At 34.4% G+C, this 22,237-nt stretch overlaps 1 protein-coding gene across 6 annotated transcripts in view; it reads right to left on the minus strand.

Annotated features, from left to right (window-relative positions):
* Positions 1–22,237, minus strand: part of ATP8B4 (ATPase phospholipid transporting 8B4 (putative)) — a 384,379-nt gene that overhangs the window by 155,655 nt on the left and 206,487 nt on the right. For all 6 annotated transcript variants that reach the window (XM_056810175.1, XM_056810180.1, XM_056810178.1 and 3 more), the window contains one exon: positions 6,809–6,879. In XM_056810175.1, the coding sequence (XP_056666153.1) occupies positions 6,809–6,879 (71 nt within the window). The remainder of the gene's footprint in view (positions 1–6,808; positions 6,880–22,237) is intronic.

Here is a 22,237-nt window from a genome sequence, read left to right on the forward strand (position 1 = left end):
TATCATTTTACAAATGAAGGAACGAAAAAGACAAGATAAGTTCTTTGAATGAGGCCACACAGATGGCAAAAAATAACTAAATTGATAAGAAATGATAAGCAAAATGGTTTCAGAAAAACTTAGGAAGTCTTATATGATCTGGTGCAAAGTGAAATGAGCAGAACCAGAATACCATTATACACAATGATAGCAGTATTATATGGATGATCAACTGGTATAAAAACTTAGCTACTCTGATCCAAGACAAAATGATTCCATAGAGATCCAAAGATGATTAAACATGTCATCAACCTTCAAAAAAGGAACTGATGGACTCTGAGTGCAGATTGAACCAATTTTTTTACTTTCTTCATTTTTCTTATTTTTTGTATGTTTTCTTTTATACTATGGCTAAAAAGGAAAATATTTTTCATGACCTCACATGTAAAGTAAATATATTGCTTGCTGTCTCAAGCAGTGAAAGCAGGAGCAAGAGGGAAGAAGAGAATTTAGAATGTAAAAATTGTTTTTAAATGGATGTTAAAAAATTTCATATAAATGTGGTTATTTAACAAAATAAATTATAGGGTTTTTTTAAAGTAACTAAGCTGGCATTAAAACCAGATGTTCTGACTCCAAATCTAATATGAAGAGGGAGGGTTCCACTGCATTGCACTATCACCCTAGAGGTTATCTAGTCCAATCTTCTCCCCTATAAAAAGAGTATTAGATTACAGTTGTATACTTTAGAGAGTAAGTGCCATTTGAGTGTGGCAGCATTGAGAGAATAGATATGTTATTCCTCTGTATCCCCCACAAAGAAAATTTCTCTGAAGGGAAGCAAACACTTAAGTACATAAATTCTAGTGAGTATTTGAAATATCCCATCATATTATAATCACATCTTATAGGTTCATGAGAGACAGATTTCTCTGGGTTGAAATAGCCTGGGAAAGTTTTATAAAGGAAAAGAGAGTTGAACCCCTCTTCTGATAGATGTTCTATTTTTATGACCTTGGGTTTAACCTTACTTGACTATAGTCTACTCATCTATAAAATGAGGATATGGATGAGACAAATTCTTGAATTCCCTTTAAGTTCTGGATATTTCATCTTATGAACTAACCTATAAAGAAGGAGAGTCTCCCCCAGAGCCTCTGAAATTGTTTTAACATTTTGATAACTTTATTTCAATGCAAATTGATTTCCTTTGTAATTCTTTGTGTTTTATTTTATGCATTTAAAAATATCATTCTGAGGAGTTCGTAGGTTTCCACAGACCATCCAAGGGATCCAGGACACACAAAAAGATGAAGAATCCTTGCTATAAAGGATAGCTAGAGAGAGCAGTATGCCTTCTAACTCAGAGCTTCTGTGATTCTTTTATTCTATGAAAGACACAATATTCAGAAAAGTGATTTGTCAAGTCCTCTGCCTGTTTCAAGGGGAAAAAGATCTTTTAAAAATTTACATGATGAACAGGGAAATATATTATATCATACTATATGTACTACCTATATCATATTAATTGCTTTCTTGGGGAGGGGAGAGGTGGGGGGAAGGAGGAAGAGAGAGAACATGGATCAGAAAATGTCAAAAACAAATATTTAAAATTGTGTTTATATGCAATATGGGAAATTTTAAATTTCTAAAGAATTGGAAAGGAAATCATACCCCTTTCCTCCCTCAATATCACAATTCAAGCTCACCTAGGGCTTCTGGGTATCTGACAAAAAATAGTAAAACCTTCAATATGGACACAGTTCTGAATGGAGCTTATAGAGAGGAATGAATAAATGTTTCCCCTCACCTCCCCAACTACTGGGTACACAGAGCCCTGGATTGTTGGAAATGTGGTTTCTTCAGTGTAACCACAGATAAGTCCCTTGAAAACAATGGGTCCCAGGAGTTTATTGTGAGGGTTTATTATTGTTCAATAATAAAGTAAGTACTGGGGATGGAAAAGAGAGAAACACTGGGGGGGAGAAATAATAAATATTAGTGTAAAGGGGGAAAAAAACTGCCAGGGAACATCTGAATCACTTTATTGGAGGATTTTACTTTAAATGAGTGAGTCTTTTGACATGGAATTATACCTGTAGACATGCAGTGGAAATTGTGCCTACCAGAAAAAGAACACATTTTTATTAATTCTCATTTTAATGTGCCAAAGAAGACTGTGATAATAAGCAATATTTATATTCTTCAGGTTAACCTTGAAACTAGCCTAAGAGGCAGCATGCTCAATTTTGTTCTGTTTTGTTTTTTAATGCGTTCATCAAAACAAGATCATAGGAAGTAACTGAGGGACATAATGGGAAAATAACCACATCTGGAGTCAGAGGACTTGGGTTTGGGTTCTGCCTCTAATACTCACAACCTGTTTAATATTTGGAAAGTCACTTCTGTTGCCTCACATTAAAATGGGAAAGGAAGAAGAAAAGGATAAGAACTCTTACAGCACATTTCACATCCTAGGCACTGTGCTAAAGCACTTTACAATTATTATCTCCTTTGATTCTCAACAACCATGGAAAGTAGATTCTATTATCCCCATTTTACATTTAAAGAAACTGAGGCAAAAAGAGGTTAAGTGACTTTCCCAGAGTCATACATATATTAAATATCTGAATAAATATGAACACAGGTCTTCCTGACCCCAGATCCGGCACTCCATTTACCATTCCATGTAGCTGCCTACAGGCAGCTAACTAAGGGGAATTGAATTTCATTTATTTTCCTTTATACTATTAAACCAAACAAGGTATACAAGCATTCCTAAAATTTCAAGGCTTGTTTTTGTTTTGCTTTTTTTAAGTCTAGTGTGAATTTATTAGGTAGCTTGTTAATCATGAGAATAGAAAACTATGCACAAATGAGCTCAAACATCTCTGATTTCTGGGATTGAGCTCCAACATCAGTTAGAAGCTAAGAAATATTAAACATTTTTCCATAGGCAATGCTTTCCATTTGTCTCAACCTCACCATCACCTATTTAAACAATTCCCAGCATACTCTCCCCATCAGGATTGGTTACCCGAGGAAGGAAGAAAAGGCCAGATATATATTTGATCAGGAAACTAACTCTTGAGTCAGGATATTTTAAGTGACTTAATCAGACACAAAATAATACACAGAAACAACTGGGAAGAAAGCAGAAATGTATATTTCAACCTAGGGACCATAATCATAGTTGCTATGAATCTTAAGATCTTAGAAAGTTATTAGCAACTTAGGAGTGCTAATTCTCAATTTTTATTTTAAATCATCCTCAAATTCTTTCCCAAACTGAAAGCTAAGACCCCATTCAAAGCCATCAAGGACATATCTCAAGATATCATTCTATTTGGTCAAAAATCAAGATGCGACATACAGATCTAGACCAATAAAGCAATCTATAATAACATTTCATGAATGATATCAAGTCCATCTCACTCTATAAATTCTTTTTTTCACTCTATAAATTCTGAATGGACCAATGACCTAAATATCTTTAAAACCATAGAAATTAATATTTATATAGAGCCTAGTATATGCTATAGAGGGCAGAGAAGTGGTACAGTGTGCAGGCAGGGACTTGGGAAGACTCCTCTTCCTAAATTCAAATTGTGTCTCAGACCCTTACTACCTGTGTGACCATGAGTAAGTCACTTAACCCTGTTTGCCTCAGTTTTCTCATCTTTAAAATGAGCTGGAGAAAGAAATGATAAACTACTACAAAATCTTTGCCAAGAAAACCCCAGAGGAGTCAGGCATGATAAAACAACAACAACAACATATGCCATGATCTATGCTAAGGGCTTCTTACAAAAAATACTCACAACAGTCCTGTGAAGTAGATGCAAAATCAAGAAATATTATCTCTATTGCAACTAAGGACATAAACGTCTAGGTATTCAACAAACTGAAGAAAATTCTGAGACAATATATTTAGTCAATATCATTAAAAGAGAAATGCTTAACCCTCAAAAAGCAATATGTACATAACAAAAAGGAAATGGGGGCATGAGGTATTTGGAATAGCCTTTCTAATAAAATCCTGACCTTTAGAATCTATAAGGAATTGACACATTTGTAATAAAGGGATCAATTACCCACCAGATAAAAGTCACTTGCCTGTGGGATAATAGATCCAGTGGATCGTTGATCCCAAAGAATATAATAATCAGTGCTTAAATAAAAATTATCTATAAAACATGAAAAGTTCAAATATCCCATTAAGAAGAGCATAAATTAAAACAACAGTGAAATGACACCTTACACTCATTAACTTTGCGTGAATAGATAGCAATTAAACTTAATGCCATAGACTTGAGAAAAACAAGTATATTCTTGTATAACTGATAATGAGGTGAGCAAAAATCCTTTAAAAAGGAATAATGATTCTATAAAAATACAAAATGGTTCATATCTGTTATGATAAAAATTATCTTGAGAGATTAATTTTGGGGCAAGAATATAAGTTTATATCAGATTTATTGGTTAGGCCAGCATCATAACCAATAAAGTGATATAGGTCTCTACTGCTCTCTAGCAAGTAGAGGGACAACTTAAGCTCCATCAGGCAGCCCAATAAATACATTTTTAGGAGCTCGTTATTCAGCCTCTCCCCTGACCATCCTAAGATATCTTTAATTGGTGAGAGCTAATTAAGAGGTAGTCTATCAACCTTTCCACTCCATCCCATCCCCACAGGTGGGTAGGTCATGTCCATAGGAACTATGGAAGGGAAGGAAAATAATATTTATAAAGAGCCTAATATATGCTATAGAGGGCAGAGGAATGGTACAGTGTGCCAGGCAGGGACTCAGGAAGACTGCTCTTCCTAAATTCAAATTGTATCTCAGACCTTTACTACCTGTGTTACCATGAGTAAGTCACTTAATTTATTAACCAGATTCTATTAAAAAAGAAGTTATTCTTTGGGATTCCCAAAGACAAAGAAAAATGAAAAAAAGCAGCTATCTAGACAGTATCTCTGAGCTAGATCCCCAACATGTAAATACATGGTAATTCTCTCTAATATTTAAAAATTAATACAGTATATGGAAAATAAATTCTCACATAGCTTTTGACCCAGTGATCCTGCTGTTATCTCATTCCTAATAATACTGTTAACATTAGACTCTGATCTTTTTATATAAAATATTTCTAGAATCATTATTCTAACTAGCAAAAAATTAGAAATAGTGCATGTACCTCATAAATTGTGAATGAATGAACAATCAATAAATATAACATATTATTTCATCTCAAGATATAACAAATATGATTAATGCAAACATGGGGAGGCTTATATGAAATGATGTGGAATAAACAGAACCAAAAAAGCCACATATACACTAACTGCAAATATATAAATAACAACAATATATGGGAAAATATACAGAAAAAAGGGGAAATGAAGTTTGAATAACAGAGGAACAAAGAGCATATTTTTATCATGGCCTTAGTAAAGTTAATTTATATATTAATAACAAAAATAATTATAGCTATTATTTAAGTAGTGTTTTAAAGTATGCAAAGTGCTTTATAAATATTTCCTCTTGATCCTCTCATTAACCCCAGGAACTAGGTACTATTATTATCCCCATTTTATAGATGAAAAAAATCAAAGCAAGCAGTGATTAAATGATATGTTCATTTAGTCATACAACTAGTTCCTAGTCATACAACTAGGAAGTGTCTAAGGCAGGAATACAGTGTAAATAAGGGAAGCTTGTGATTTAATATATTATCTTTTATGTTTGTGTGGGTTTGGATATTTGTTTTTGCCAAGAGTTTTTTAACATAAAAGTAATCTCTCAAATTGAAAAAAGAATAATCTCTCTGTGTGTCTCTGTCTCTGTCTCTGTCTCTCTGTCTCTGTCTCTGTCTCTGTCTCTGAATCTCTCTCTCTCTCTCTCTCTCTCTCTCTCTCTCTCTCACACACACACACACACACACACACACACACACACATACACAAACCCAGGATACTTTTAGCATTGAATGGATTTGGATATCTCACAGACCAAATCATGTTCTCTGAACTAGAGTAACTGTATACAATTAAAGCCTGATATGACACATTATAATCTATAAAGCTTTCTCTCAAATCCAGGATTACATTGCAGCTGTTTATATAAATTGATAGGCAGATACATACCATATGTGTAGCAACTAAGTTAAATTAGAATATTAGCAATTAATTATATGTGAATATCACTGGGGAAAAAAGCTGTCTTCTTTAGGACATTACTGTATATTTATAGAAATCACAATTCTCTTCTTTCTCTGATATTTTAACTTTGAAATGGGGACAAGGATTATAAGAAGAGAAAAGAGGCTATAGCTATTGAGAAATCTGGATCCTACTACTCATAATTCTTAGTGACTTTAATCTATGAAGTTCTTTCTAAAGAACACTGACACTCAAAGATTTGCCAAAATAAGTGACAGCATGAAATGGAAATTAATTCAAAACCTTCTCTGTTCCCTTAGGAATTCCTTGCCTTCCTGAAAAGCTCCATTTGGAATGAAAGAATACAATTTAGTAATTACAGTGGAGAATCTTGGACTAAGGAAGTTCATACAAGCATGCCAAGGAGCTCCTAACAGAAATAGAATTAGAATGCAAAGAAATTTACAAAGGATTTTAAAAGATGGCATTGACTCTGAAAATTTCCTTACAAATTTAAGTTTTGGAATTTGCAGATTTAATATTTATTAGGAAAAATAATAAAAATTAAAATTAAAAAATAAAATATCTAAGATAAGATGTGTTTGCATAGTCATGACATTTAACAAATTTTATGACAAATCTGTTCTCGTTTTAATATTGACTTACCCATCAAGTTCAGCAGTTTCAATATAGCAGAGACCATGTGGTTCACTGCTTGACAACAGGAGCAAATCAGCCTGTTAAAATGAAAAAAAGAATTTCATTTTTGAGAAGAGAACCATAGGAGACTCATCCAGTGATTAATGCTTTCCTAGTCTGTCCCATTAAAGTTTACAAAGTACTTCTTTCATTACTTGGTTGGGTAGGTAAGTGGTGGGGTTACAAAGTACAGATATTCCTTCCCAATAGCAACTTTCCCCAATAGCAGATTGCATATATCCCAGGCCAGCATAAGAAATTAAATGGTAATTTGGGAGAGATTTTTGCAGAAACCACAGATACCACACAAAGGCCAGCAGATGACACAGGAAATGCGTAGAAACTCAGAAATGTATAAAATATATGCAATAGTATTATATATATATATATAACATCAATATATTTTATCTTTTAATACATAAATATACTCTAAAAACCTCATAAAGGAAAAAAGAAAAAATCCTAAATTCTTCTCTGATACAAAGGGGAGTGATGAAAAATTTACCTGGATTTCCATTGTGGAGGTTGCAGTGCCTCCATTCCCTCCTCCCCTCCAGGTGGAAGACGTACTTTTATAGCCACTTGTTTGGGTAGATAACTGGGAGGTTGGAAAGAGTTAGGATTGTAGGGCAGAGGGAGTCTGTCCTTGGCCCTGTACTGTTTAATATTTTTATCAATTATAGTATGAGTGGCAAATATTCATTAGATTGTCAGATGACCCAAAGATGGATGAGGCACAAGCCAAAAAAGTTGAGCCATGATGGAATACTGAGCCAAATCTGGTAAGAAGAAACAATATGGATAAATATCTTCCCTGTCAGATCAAAAAAAAATCAATCAATAAGCATTAATTCAATGCCTACTGATATATTGGGATTCCAGGGATACAATGAGAAAATTCTTGGTCATTTATTAAGTATCTACTATGTTCCAGAATAGGTGCTAATTCACTGAAAGACTGACTACTGTTAAGCCCTAAGGATACAAAGAAAAGTTAAAGGAGCCCACATTTCAATGGAGAAGATAATATGAAAATAATTTTATATAAGCAAGATACAAATGAAATAAATTAGAAATAATCTATTGGAAGGAAGGCTCTAGCATTAAGGAGAACTGGGAAATCTTGTGGAAGGTGGGATTTTAGCTGGGACTTGGAGAAAGCAAGAAAAGCCAGGAGGCAGAGATGAGGAAGAAGAAAATGGCAAGCATAGCTGATAGCCAGTGAAAATACTCAAACCTCACTGGATGGAGAGTAAGTAAATATAAAAAGACTGGAAAGCTAGGAAAGGGCTAGGTTGTGAAGGGCCTTGAATGTAAAACAAAGGATTTTATATTTGCTCCTGGAAGTGATAAGGAGTCACTGGAGTTTATTGAACAGGGGTAGTGATATGTCAGATCTGTACTTTGGGGATATTTCTTTGATCCTTGAGTGGAAGAAGACTAGAGAAGGGAGCCCAACCTTAGCAGGCTATTGCAGTAGGGCTGTAGTGGATTGATGGGGGCCTGCACCAGAATGGTACCAGTAACAGAGGAGAGAAGGGTATATCCCTGTCTTCAAGGAGCATACTAACACACTAAAATAATTTGACAAGCATGAGACGTGGGAGATACAGATAGATAATTAATATGAAAAAGACCAGGGAATTTTAGTGGACTGTATGCTTAATAGTAACAATGCTTAGAACATGGCAGGTACTTAATGAATGTTTATTGACTAAGAGTGAGCTACAAAAACAAGAAGTGCTATTAAAATCTTAAACTGCATTAAGGAAAAGTATTATGTCTAAGTCTAGAGAAGTGATGGTCCCGCTGACCTATTCCCTGACAACCCTATTTATGAAGTACTGTACTTTTAAAAATGTAGACACCACATTTTGGGGAAAATATTGATAAGCTTCAGAGAATCCAGATCAGGGGAAGAAGATGAGGAAAGGAATATCATGCTATAGAAGGATCAGTTGAAGGGACTATGGATGGTTAATCTAGAGAAGAAAAATAATAACTATTTCCAAGTTCTTTATGTAAAAATGGGATTAGCTGTTCCTCTCAAAGGCGATAATTAGGAGCACTGAAGAAAGGTAAATTTCAGCTACATATAAGGAAAACATTTTCTGTCTAGAAAAAATCTAAAAGTGAAATGGGTTAACTCAGAAGGGAGAAGAACAGATCTTCAGAAAAAGGATAGATGGCCACTTGTAAGGATGTAGTATATAGATTCTGATTTATCCCCATTTTAAAGATGAGAAAACTGAACCACAGAAAGCTTAAATTATTTGCCCAAGGTTATACAAACATTAAGTGTTAGAGCTAGAATTTGAAACTAGCACTCCTGATTCTTTCCACTCCTGATCAGAGATAGCTTTAGGCAAAAACTAAAGTAGGCCAAGTTTATTACACTATAGTAAGTTCAGCCCTATAGAGATCAAAGATGGGGGTAAGGAACTACTTTTACAAAGATATTTATAGCAACTCTTTTTGTGATGGCAATTGAAGACAGGTCCATCAGTTGGGGAACGGCTAAACAAATTGTTGCATATAACTGTAATAGAGTACTATTATAACCTAGAAAGACTTATATGAGAAATGCAAAGTGAAGCAAGCAGAACCAGGAGAATTGTTGTATGCAATAAGAGCAATGAAGTATGATGATCAACTGTGAGTGATTTCAATAGTATCGGCAATGTTAAGGAGCCAAGATAATTCCAAGAAACTCTTGGTGAAAAAGGCCATCCACTGCCATAGAAGAAACTGATAAAGTCTGAATACAGATTGAATCATACCAGTTTTCACTTTATTTCCTTCATGAGTTTGTTTATTTTTATAAGCATCATGTCTTTCTTCATAACAGGATAACATGGAAATATGTATTATATGATAGCACATGTATAGCCCATATCATATTATCTGCCCTCTTGAAGAGGGGAAGAGAAGGGAGAGAGAGAAAGAACATGGATTGCAAAATGTCAGAGAACTAGCATTTAAAATGTATATATGTAATCTGGAAAAGAAAAATATAATAAAAAATTTTTAAAACAAGCCAAATCCTCCCAAAAGCATAGATCCATTTGGATTTATTAATTAAACATTTGGAACTTCCATTCATTTACTTGTTCTGAACATTTTCCCTCCTTCAAAATGAAATTTAGTTGCTATGTTTGTCTGACATTGAATTAGGGTCCAAAAATTCAATAAAAAGTCACTTCAAGAATAACTAGGTAAAGTAGATCTTAAATTGTACTTATCAGACCTCTAAAGTTAGTTCCAGCTCTACTTCTACAATGCTATGAGCCTATGAATCTTTGGAAACTCTATTTGAATTATATAATCCACATTGCCCATCAATTTATGAAGTATACACTGGGCTACAGTGATTTCTTCTTCTGGCCACCTGCATCCCCCTCACCTTATTCTGGCCTTGGGTCATCCCAGAACTCATCTGAGATATCTAGGCGCTCAGATTTGCCACCACCAAGGGTTATATGCCCCCTTGCTTTTCCTCTCCAACTACTCTCCAAAGAGGGGCTGCTCAGAAGCTGTCCTGGCTTCACTGCTCACATGTCTTAGATGATAGGGGAATCACCTACTTTATAACTTTCCAGTGAGATGAAGGACCACCAGACCTTACTGTTTACTTTGTAACTGCCTATCATCTGCCCCTATCTTTATACCCTGCTGCAGACCTGTCACACTATTATCTAATCTGTTCACAGAGGGGAAGGGTGTTGAGAGGGACAAGTATTTGCCTCTTATGAGCCAGGTTCTGTTAATCACTTTACAAATTCTTATCTAAATTAGTAGTCTGAGAACCCCTGATTCTTGCCATTTGCTCCATAGCTGCAACCTTAGGATTTCTAGGACTATCAGTTTTACAACTGAACTTAATGTTTTCTGCTCCTTGAGAGTGTGAGCTCCTTGAGAGCAAGAATTGTCTAATTTTTCTTTTGGTTTCCCCAGTTGTTAGTACAATTTTTGACACATAGCAAGCACTTACTAATAAATGTTTTTCATTCATTCATAGAAAAATTACCTAGTCACATAAAATCACATCAGAGCTAGATATATCCATTAAGTAAAAAATTCCAGCTTTCTTGTAAACTTTGAGGAAAATTAGCATGGTTTTTAAAAGTTTATTTAATTACTTAATTAATTTAGAATAGTTTTCCATGGTTACATGATTCATGTTCTTTCCCTCCCCTCCTATCATTCGCCTCCCATAACCAATGAGCAATTCCACTGGGTTTTTCATGTGTCATTGACATGCTTTTTAAAACAGCAACATAGTCTAATTTAGAGTATTTTAAATTTGATTAGTAAATATTTAGGCAGTTACGTGGCACAATGGATAGAGTGCCAGGTCTAGAGTCAGGAAGACGCATCTTCCTAAATTTAAATTTGGCCTCAGACACTTATTAGCTGTTGTCAATCTTAGATTTACTCCACCGTGCTTAGTCTCTAGAACTCTAGCAACCAGGAATGTATACACCCCACTTAAGAATTAATTGTAGGGGAGGATGGCCTATGACTGGCATATGCTAGCAAATGACAAATCAGAAACAACTGACTGACCCCCTGGGCTCTCCTAAACCAAGCTTAAGCCACCATTGTTACATGTGAGAAACAGGAAGTGATGCAAAAAAACTGCCTATATATTTTACGTCACTTCCTGTGATCAGGATCTGCAGTGTTGGGAACTTTTGGCAGCGTTTGGCAGTGGAGGTCACTGGGAGTAGCTCTGTAGCATGGTTTAGGTGAGGCGTTTTTCCTGAATTGGCCTTGGTGAGTGATTAAGGCTGACTCCCCTTTTCCTTTACCTCCTGAACGCACTATCCTCCAAGGAGGCCCCTCGTGGCTGGAAGCCAAGCTAGATTTAATCTTCTGAGAAGGCCCCATGGCTGAGGCCTCTGAACTTCCCTTGGCTTATTCAGGCCCGAGAAAATCTTATACCCTTCCCTTCTTTTCCTTCTTAATTTCTTCCCTCTATTGTAATTAAACCACTATAAGATCCCAAACTGACTTGAGTATTTCATTGGGATTGAATTTTAATCCTTGGCAACCACTAATATAATCTATTCAGTCAACAACCCTAAATTTTACCTTAACACTGTGGGTCCCTGGGCAATTCATTTAACCTTGTTTGCCTCAGTATTTTTATCTGTAAAATGAGCTGGAAAAGGAAATAGCAAACCTCTTTAGTGTCTTTTCCAAGAAAAATCCAAATGGAGAGTTAAAACACATGAAGAGTTAGGAAACAACTGGACAAAATAAAAAATGGAATAGTCCCATGGTTTAATGCCCTTCAAGCCTTTTCCTCTTTTTATGACTTTTTACATCCCTCACCTGCCTATTTTTACATTCGTGTCTCTTCTTTTTTTTGCCTCTGTGATGAAATCGAATTAATTGTAGGCATCATGATAATAAGAGGCAGTGTGGTACAATGAGAAGAGCACAGTCTCTGGATTCAGAAGATCTATGTTCAAATACTATCTCTAGCACTTACTGCCTAATGTAACCTTGGGCAAATTATTTAACCTCTCTAACTCTTGAAAACTTCACCTGAAAATATGAATGGGTTGGACTCAATGGCCCCTCTATACCTTCCAGGTCTTAAGTCTATGATCCTATAAACTCAAGGATGCTTCTGACCTTTTGATCAAAGTAATTGGTGGAAAGGGGATAAGAAACCCATCTGAGGGCAGGGAAAGAAAAAAAATAGCAGGAAGAGAGAGATATGCCATGCTAAAGGGATCCAGCTGGATCTTATCAGATCTCTCTTCCTACCACAGGAGCACAGAAAATCAGCACTGCAGTGGTGGGACTGTTAAACCAGAAACACAACTAATATACAATATCAGCTGATGAATTTAAAGTATTTGAACTGATGGAAAGTCCTTGAGGTTCTAACTGTTGCTGCCACCACCTGGATGACTGGCAAATTTAAGATTTTTGGGTACACTATAGTCGTTTTCATTATATACATCCCTCACTCCCATTTCAGCCTATCTCTACACACACACACACACACACACACACACACACACACATTGCCCCTTGCATTTTTTTATTCCTCCCCAAACACTCAAATTTCCCTCCCTGTATTTCTCTTAAAATAGAATTTCCATTTAGATAAGGAAGGTATGTCTCTACGCAATAATTTAAAAAGGGGAAAAGAAAATAGCCCTTTCCTCAGGTGCTCCGAAAAGCCCAGGACTTGCTTCACATAAGGAAGAGAGAAGGGATAATTTACAGTAACTGCAGCAAAATAACAAGGAACTTTGACTTCAAGCTCATAAAAGTTACATTACAAGTTTCCTAATAGGAAGAGCAATTAGACAGCAGAATGCTTCCTCTGGGGAGATAGATTCATTAAAGGTGTTTAAGAAGAGTTAGCTAATTCTTGAGGGATTAGAGGAAAGCAAAAGCCCACTCTTGGCTAGAGTCAAGTTTCAATTCAATGGATAAGGACTTTCCAGACCTATCCTATCTCAGAAGTGAAATTTTCATTTCCTGTCACAGAAAAATGCCTTTCTTTTAAAACAGAACTCTCACAGGTAATAAATTAATTTGCAATGCGGAACTGCTTTTTTTTAAGTCAGAATACAGTTCTTTCAGTTTTAAAAGATATTAACATTAAATAAATTGTATATAGTTTGTTTACAAGGCATAATAAAATTATTTTACCAACTATATGCAGTGACCTGTTATTCATTATACTTAACCTACCATGCTATGCAACAATTCTGAAGTGCATTTCTGAAATAATGACTTACCAAATTCTTCTAGCACAGGGCAACCTCATTTTGAACGCATTTTCTCTGAACAATTTTAGTACTTAAATCTTTGTTTCAAGCTTTGCCTCTGACACTAAATATGTCTAAAGGGACAAATAATTTATTCTCTCTTTCATTGTTTCCCCACCTATGAAATTAAGATAATAATACCTGTGGTACCCAGTTATTGTGAGGTTCAAATGAGATAGACAAAGTACTTTATAAATTCTGCAATGTATCAAGTTATAATTGTTACCATTGTTATTAATTTGATGTACTTTTAGATTGTTTTTGTTGGAAAGAGGAATGGTTCTAGAGCTAAAAAGTCTCTTTAAATGCTGTTGGGTTTAGAATTATACCCACTCAAAAGCCTAAAAACATCTTAAAAGTAAAAATTAAAGGAAGTAGAATTAATAACACAGTTATCCCCCCTTTTTTGGAAGGGACTTCTGGTTTCATCAGTAGTATAATGTTACTTATTTAGATCTTTGGCAACATTGGGTTGTGAATCTTTCATGTTAAACTAAATGTCTTCTTTGGGGAGGAAATAAATGTCCTATACATGATTTACATTGTCTATTAGGTACCATTCTACTCCCCAGCTGGGAAAACCCTAGATATGAATTAAATCTAAACTTTAAGTGATTTTTCTCATAAAAGTTTCAAGGAAAAAAGGACCTGACTCCTCAGATTTCCTTTAAAGGTCAGAATCCACAGGATGGAATTCTGTGAGTTCAGGCAACTTCCACAGGTAGGCCCCTTCAGAAGGAACGGAAGAAGCCAAGTATCTTAGACCTCTCTTGGACCCAATAGCAGTGCAATGTGCTATTTATTTAGATTTAACTTCAGTCAAGTTGAAAAGGCAGAATGGTACATCAGGCCAAAGGACCTGAGTTCAAATCCTATCTCTTCTCACATCTTGAGCAAATCACTTTACCTCTCTTGGACTCAATTTCTCCATCTTTAAAATAAATGAGTGCAGTGATGGGGGAGGAGGGCAGCTAGATAGCACAATGGATAGACTTCCAGGCCTTGGAGTAGAGAGGACCTGGGTTCAAATATGGCCTCATACATTTCCTAGCTATGTGACCCTGGGCAAGTCATTTAATCCCAATTGCCTAGTCCTTTCCCCTCTTCTGTCTTAGAATCAATACCAAGACAGAAGGTAAAGGTTTCAAAAAACAAAATGAGGACTGGGAAGGGAGGTTGGAATGTATGACCTCTAAGGTTCCTCCTGCTCTAAATCTATGATCTAGGAAATCATCCATTTACTCCTTCCACCAACATTTTCTGAGAACTTTCATTGGCCAAAGAAATGTGGTAAATGCAAAGATGAACAAAGAGCTTAACAATTTTGATTGGTGAGAAGTTCTCTATGTGCTTTACTGTCTGGCTAGCAAGAGAGTTAATTGGTCAGATATCCAAGCTATCATAATCAAACTCAATTGCTCTCAATTTGGATGGTGGTCATTTGAGCATCCAAATTTTATCTCCCTGATTCATGGCAATCAAGGTGCCAGCACACAAAGCTCACAAGTTCCTTGGACTTTAGGCACCCAATATCAGGCCACCTAAAATGTAACTTCCTAAGGATTCCACTTCATTAGTCACCTATGTAATTTCCAAAGAGTTAGCTCCAATGAGATCATCCCCAAAATAACCTTAAAGAAGATGACTCATGCAAAGGAAAAATAAATTGCTAATTAAATATAAACTGCCAGATCATCTCTCTGCATGCTGACAGTATTCAAGGAAATAGAACCCCAGATTCCATTGGTGAGGTCAAATTCAGATAAAAAGGGATCTCTGACCTAAAAAAAACCCATAAATTACCATTATTCAATTTGAATTAGAATTTTATTTATTTTGTTAAACATCTCTAAATTAAATTTCAATCTAGATGAGGCTAGAGTAGAGAGTATTGTGGGCAATGAGTCTGACACTTCTGGACTATGTTTCCAGTGAATACAAAGACTCTATCCATAAATCACTTTTACTCCCTCAAAAGAGTTTTTGATGGTGCTGTATGGAAGATTGCAAAAGTTTCAAGTATGTTCTTAGCAAAATTCAGAGAAGCTCATCACCAGTAGTCTGACCACTTGGTGATAAATTCTTTGGTAATGACAAACCAGGAAGCAAAGAAAATACAAAATGGTGCTAAATCCTATGTAAGCACTTTCTATTTCTGCAGTGATAACTAAAAAAGATCAGAGGGGATAGGAAGAAATATGCTAAGGATCACACAGTTTTTAAGCCATCTGTAAATAGTTATTTAGTTATCTGTACTCTAAATGTGAGATCCTAATCCATTGACCAAGGAATGGACTTACTATTGAAGGAATTATTCTGGATATAAGTGAAAGTAGAAGAAAAAGAAATCAGAGTTAAGTGGAAGTGCTTGCTGGTTCTTCTTACAGAGACAAATAAAAGAATTAGCAGAGGTGATTTCTTTGTGCATACTAAGGCAACAAGTAACAATATTTCATGGAACATTTAGTCATTTCAAAGCAATATGTTCATGGCAAGTATTTTAAAATTATTTATCAGTATCAAATTATCATTTATCATTATTATCATTATCATTAAATTAATTATAACTAAAAATAATTACAATTTATTATGTATCAAAAACTGCTGTAGAGAACAAGTAGAAAAAAATGAACATTATTAACTACCTACATATTTACCTACTTACCCATCTATATTGGGTTTATTAAAATGTTGAGTTTATTGAAATAATCAAAATATTCATCAATGCATACTTAATAAGGATATTAGAAGAGAAGAGGCAAGCTTTTGCAAAGAACATTCCATAGACAATTTTTGTACGATATGTAAATATAATGTCCTACTTTTTGTTTAGTTTTTTAATTAACAAAAATCTATATTCTCTCTCCAACCTCCAATTTACTTATCCATTTAAAACAAAACAAAAAACAAAACCCTCATTGATAAATGTGCATAATCACACAAAACTCATTCTCACATTGGTCATATTAAAAAATATATATGTCTCAATCTGCACCCTCAGTATATTACCTCTCTTTTGAAAGATGAATAACATAAGTCCTCTGGAATCATAGTTACAAATTGAGTTGAAAGTCTTTCAAAAAGTTTTCTTCTTTTAAAAATTGTTTTTTTCAGTAACAACAATAATGTACCAAAATCAGCTATGAAAGATTTAGCTACTCTCAGCAACACAATGATCTGGGACAGTTCTGAAGGACATATGACAAAAAATGTTAACTACTTCTAGAGAAAGAACTATTGGAGTCAGATACAGATCCAAGCATACTATCTTCTACATTAGTTTATTTATGGTTATATTTGGAGATTTTGGTTTTATATAGTATTCTCCTACAACAATGACCAATATGTAAATATGTTTTGCATGATATAATACATGTAATGTCCAGATCAAATTGCTAACGATCTCTGAGAGGGGAGAGAAAAGGGAGGGAGGAAGGGAGGGAGGGAGTCAATTTGGATCTTATAATTCCTGAAAATGTATGTTGCAAATTATTACATGTAATTGGAAAATAAAATAACTTTGAATAAAACCTGAAAAGTGTTTATGTATATAAATTTTTCTACTGGTTCTGTTCATTTCATGCTGCATCAGTTCAGACAAATCCACAATAGTATTGCATTGTTACATTTAAATACTATAATTTGTCAAGTCAAACACCAAATATTTTTGCAAATATAGGTCCTTTACTTCCTTCTCTGATCTCATTAGAATAGTGATATTCCTGGGTCAAAGGGTATACACTTTAACTTTTTGGACATAGTCCCACATTAATTTCAAGAAGTATAAAGTACCTGTTTTCACATAGCTCCTCCAACATTTCTCTTTTTGGTAAATTTTTCCAATCTGATGTAAGTGGGGTAGAACCTGAGAGATATTTTATTTCTTACATTTCTCTAATAATTAATGATTTGGAGAATTTTATTTCTAGAGGTCTATTAATAGCTTGGATTTTTCCTTAGAAAACTGTTTCCTTCCTTTAACTAATATTTAGCAATAAGGTAATGGCTCTTCTTTTTATGAATATGAATCAGTTCCACCTTAAAAGTGAAACTCTTATCTGAAAATTTTGCTGAAAAGATTTTTTAATCCAGTTATGTTTCCCTTCTAATTTTAGTTGCATTTATGTTGTTTATACAAGGACTTTTTAATCTCATATTGTCAATAATATTGATTTTATCCCCTATGATCCTCTCTGTTCCTTGTTTGTTCATAAACTCTTCTCCTACCTATATAGTTGAAAGTACTATTTTCACCTTTATATTGTGCCTACTATGTACAGGAATTGTGCCAAGTGCTTTTGTTACAAATATTATCTCTCTCATTTGATCTTCACAGCACCCCTTCACGATAGGTGGAATTATTATTCTAATGTTATAGATGAAGAAACTGAAGCATACAGAGGTTAAGTGACTTGATCAAGGTCACACCACTAGTAAGTATTGCAGGTCAGATGTGAACTTAGGTTTCCCTGACTCCAGGTCCAGTGCTCCATCTACTACATCACCTGGAAAATGTAAATATCTATTTGGAATATATTTTAGCATACATTGTGAGATATTGGTTTATAAATAGCTTTTGTTATCTAGTTTTCTGAGCAGTTTTTGTAAATACAATGTCCCATAATCCTTAATTATTACAAAATTATTCACTTTAAAGACTTAGGACAAAAAGCTATTATCCATGTATGTGTCAAAATTATACAAATTCCTTAAAAGCTTTAATAACAGAGATAATCTTAGTTGAGGAATCTCTGATAAAACTAGGAACAAAACAGAGAGATGCACACCTGCCAGTTAAGTTTGCTACTTTCATGGAGGAGATTCAGTGAAGGTTACAAAACAAAGAAAGACTCTGGAGATGATAAAGACATCCAGATGCTTCCATTTTGGGGGGCATTGTGCTAATTGAATCGAACCTAAGAATAAAACAGAAACCCCCAAATGAGAGCCATAATTACCCAAAGGAAAATAATCTAAACAACCACAAAAGGAAAAAACAAGAACAAAAAGAATGCATATTGTCCAGAGTGATTACTACATACAGATGGAAGGGAAGCTTATAAAGTTTGTTCATCAATAGATATATAATTAGATTATAGATATAGATAGTGTGGGATAAAAAAGTTTCTTTTAGCACAAATATGTGAGAGGCAACTTATTAATTATCCAAGAATTGGAAGGATTTTAGGTGTTTTGAATTGCTTAAATAGAACTATTAATATCACAGATACACCCTTGGAGAAATGTCTGTTTTTCTAGAAACTAAAGGGTTCTCTCCTAATTAAACAAATAATCATCTTTCTTGATTTAGTATATGAAAATTTAAAGGATGATTCTTGTAATTAATGAAAGGCCAATCTCTCTTCACCTATTTCCTCTAAGAATCCCACATTCAATCTAGTTGAAAGTCAACAAAGGAGATAACTCAATTAAACAAAGACATTTCCACTCTTGGGTCTGCCACAATAAACAAGATTAAATCTCTTAATTTCACAGAATTCAGATCACTCTCTGAACTATATTACCTTGACTACTCAAGATTAGTTCCTCAATTCAAATGAATCCAAACGACTTTATGGACTAGGGCTTTGCTTTCTTGAAATTTTGGTAAGTATGGATATGGCTTTTCATTCAGGTGAGAACACAACTTTAGCTTAAAATACTGTGAAAATATTATTTCTTAATATTTAAAAAACAAAAAGAGAATTTAGTGCTATGTGTTTCCATAAGATGTATATGGATAAATATATAGAAAACATTTACATTCTAGATAAATATAGAGGAGAAAGAGAGAGAAAATATCTTGGAGAGGCACTATGAATAGACAATGAAATGAGCCCAGAACTAAATAGGAGACCTGTGGTGAGCTGGAGAGCCTTTTGGAAATCACACAGTTGTTTGTTTGTTTTTTAAATATCCTAAGTTGTTCCTTAAATTAATCTTTTTTAATGCCAGTATTTTTCTAGTGACATTGTATGTCCCTGAGTCTTAAAATATTACAGATTCTGAGGAAATAAAGTTGAAGATCATCTAAAAGGCAATGGAGACAAACATGGTGGGCTTGGGCAAATTTTACTTGTAAACAAGGAATTACACAGAAGAAGCAATGTAAAAAACATCTATCAAAAATGAATAATCAAACAATTAAATAAGCAGGTCCTCTGGTGGGAGGAAAGGATAAACTGGAAAGCCAAGGAAGTCTTAAACATATGGGGTAGACTCCTGGTGGTTAACTTACAGGTAGGCATAGTCAAGGTTTGTCCAGGATAAGCAAATCTATATCTTGTGACCTGCACTACTTAAAGGAAATATAAATAGTTCCATCTGAATATTTGAATAAGGCCTCAATCAGCCAGGATTATTAGAAAATTAGGTTATCTGCATTAAGTGATTTTTTTAGAACTGCTATTAACTCATTTTAAGGGAATTTTTTGAAATTTTTATTTAAATGACTAATAAAATTTTTCCATGGTTACACGATTCATATTCTTTCCATCCCCTACTCCCACCCCCTCCCATAGCCAATTCCACTGGGTTTTACATGTGTTATTGGTCAAGACCTATTTCCATATTATTAATATTTGCATTAGGGTGATCATTTAGAGTCTACATCCCCAATCATATCCCCATCAAATCATGTGATCAAGCAGTTTTTCTTTTGTGTTTCTATTCCCACAGTTCTTTCTCTGGATGTGGATAGCTTCTTTCTCATAAGTCCCTCAGAATTGTCCTTGATCATTGCATTGCTGCTATTAGAGAAGTTCATTACATTCGATTGTGCCACAGTGTATCTGCTTCTGTGTATAAGGTGTTAAGTCATTTTTTACTTAGTATCTTTAGCACCTAAAACAGTGCTTGGCACATAGTAAATTCTTAATAAATTCATGTTGGCTGATAAATTTATCTTTTTAAGCCTCAAAACTTTTTTATCCTAGCTGTGTGATCCTGGGCAAGTCACTTAACCCCCACTGCCTAGCCCTTAGTACGCTTCTCCCTTGGAAACAATACACAGTATTGATTCTAAGATGGAAGGTAAGGGTTATTTAAAAAATAAACTTTAATGTGGAAATCTTTCCCTGTTTTTATGCTTACATTGAGTATTTGAAATAAATTTAACCTTTCTTGAGAACTCAATGGAGAGAATGCCGAGTCTAGAGTCAAGAAGGTTCCTCTTCCGGTGTTCAAATATAGTCTCAGATACTTACTAACTGTATGATCTTAGACAAATCATTTAACCCTCTTTGGTTCAGTATCTTCATCTGTAAAAAATTAGCTAGGGAAGAAAATGACAAACCACTGCAGCATCTTTGCCAAGAAAACCCTAGATGGGGCCATGAAGAATCAGACACAACTGAAAAATGACTAAATAATAACATGACCATTGGTATGGACCATCAATTAGTATCATAATACAATGATATTCAGGAATAATAAAAATAGGAGACATTGAGTTACTACTTTTAAGATGTTAAAGTCACCTTTTTTGATACCCAAAACTACCTGTTGAGGAAGTTACTGTGGGTATTATTATTTCCATTTTACAGATGGGGAAACTAAAGCTGGAGCACCAAAAGGGGTATGTACAGGATCAGACAGCTAGAAAATAGATGAGAAATTTAAAAGTAGACCTTCCCTAACTCCAAGTTCAATGCCCTTCCAATATAATATGATTCTCAGAGACTCCAGAAATTTATGTATAGAACTTTTTGTCCCTAAACCTAAGAAGCTTATATTATGCTTGGTTGTTTTTTATTGTTTTTTTTTTATTTCATGTGCTTATTTTTTACAATCACTTTCCTCCTCTCTTGCTGTCAAATTTTTGGCTGTAATTCCTTGCTACTGTCCATATGCCTATCCTTAGTAAAATAATCTTCCCATCTCAACCCCCATACACATTTATTTGCTATTTCTAATCTGCTATAGTCTAGGAAAGAAAACAACCAGGTATTATTTTTAATGGATTATATCTAATCAATGCTAAGCAAGTGCCTAAGAGCCTCATTTACCAGTACATTCTAGACCATACTATAAATACTTTAGCTTTTCAGAAGTCTTTTTACTTATTTCCCAGTTCTCAGCTCTGTTCCAAGTAACCAATATTGGCATCACCTGACTTCTAGATAAGTAAGATGTTATTTTTTATATATTTTCTTCAGAGTTTGCTGGTATCCTATGGATTAATAATGCACTTGATAACATTTTTAGGAATTGCATTGAAAAATCAAATGCACAAGAACTATGTTTTGAAAAGGATAGAATTTTCCTTAAAATGATTATCATTCTTACGTGTTGTTTTTATTATGCTTCAGGCCAAGGTTTATTTTGTTTTTTGGTAGGAAAACATTTCTGAAAATATAATGGAAAGTATGATTTGATAGGCAAATTTTCAGTTGGCACACAATTTTTAATAAACTTCCTAATGAGTGTAGACTGCAACATGTTATAAAAGAATTATGAGGGAGAAGTAGAATAAAAATGGCATCAAAGAAATGTTTGATTGAGAACATAAACTGGGCATATGATAAGAGCAAGGGATAGTCAGTGAGTAGACAGATAGTCCATGGGCTCCCCTGCTATTTCTTTACAATGCCAAGAGAAA

Source organism: Monodelphis domestica, chromosome 1 (genome assembly GCF_027887165.1).
Source record: "Monodelphis domestica isolate mMonDom1 chromosome 1, mMonDom1.pri, whole genome shotgun sequence".
NCBI classification, from domain to species: Eukaryota; Metazoa; Chordata; class Mammalia; order Didelphimorphia; family Didelphidae; genus Monodelphis; species Monodelphis domestica.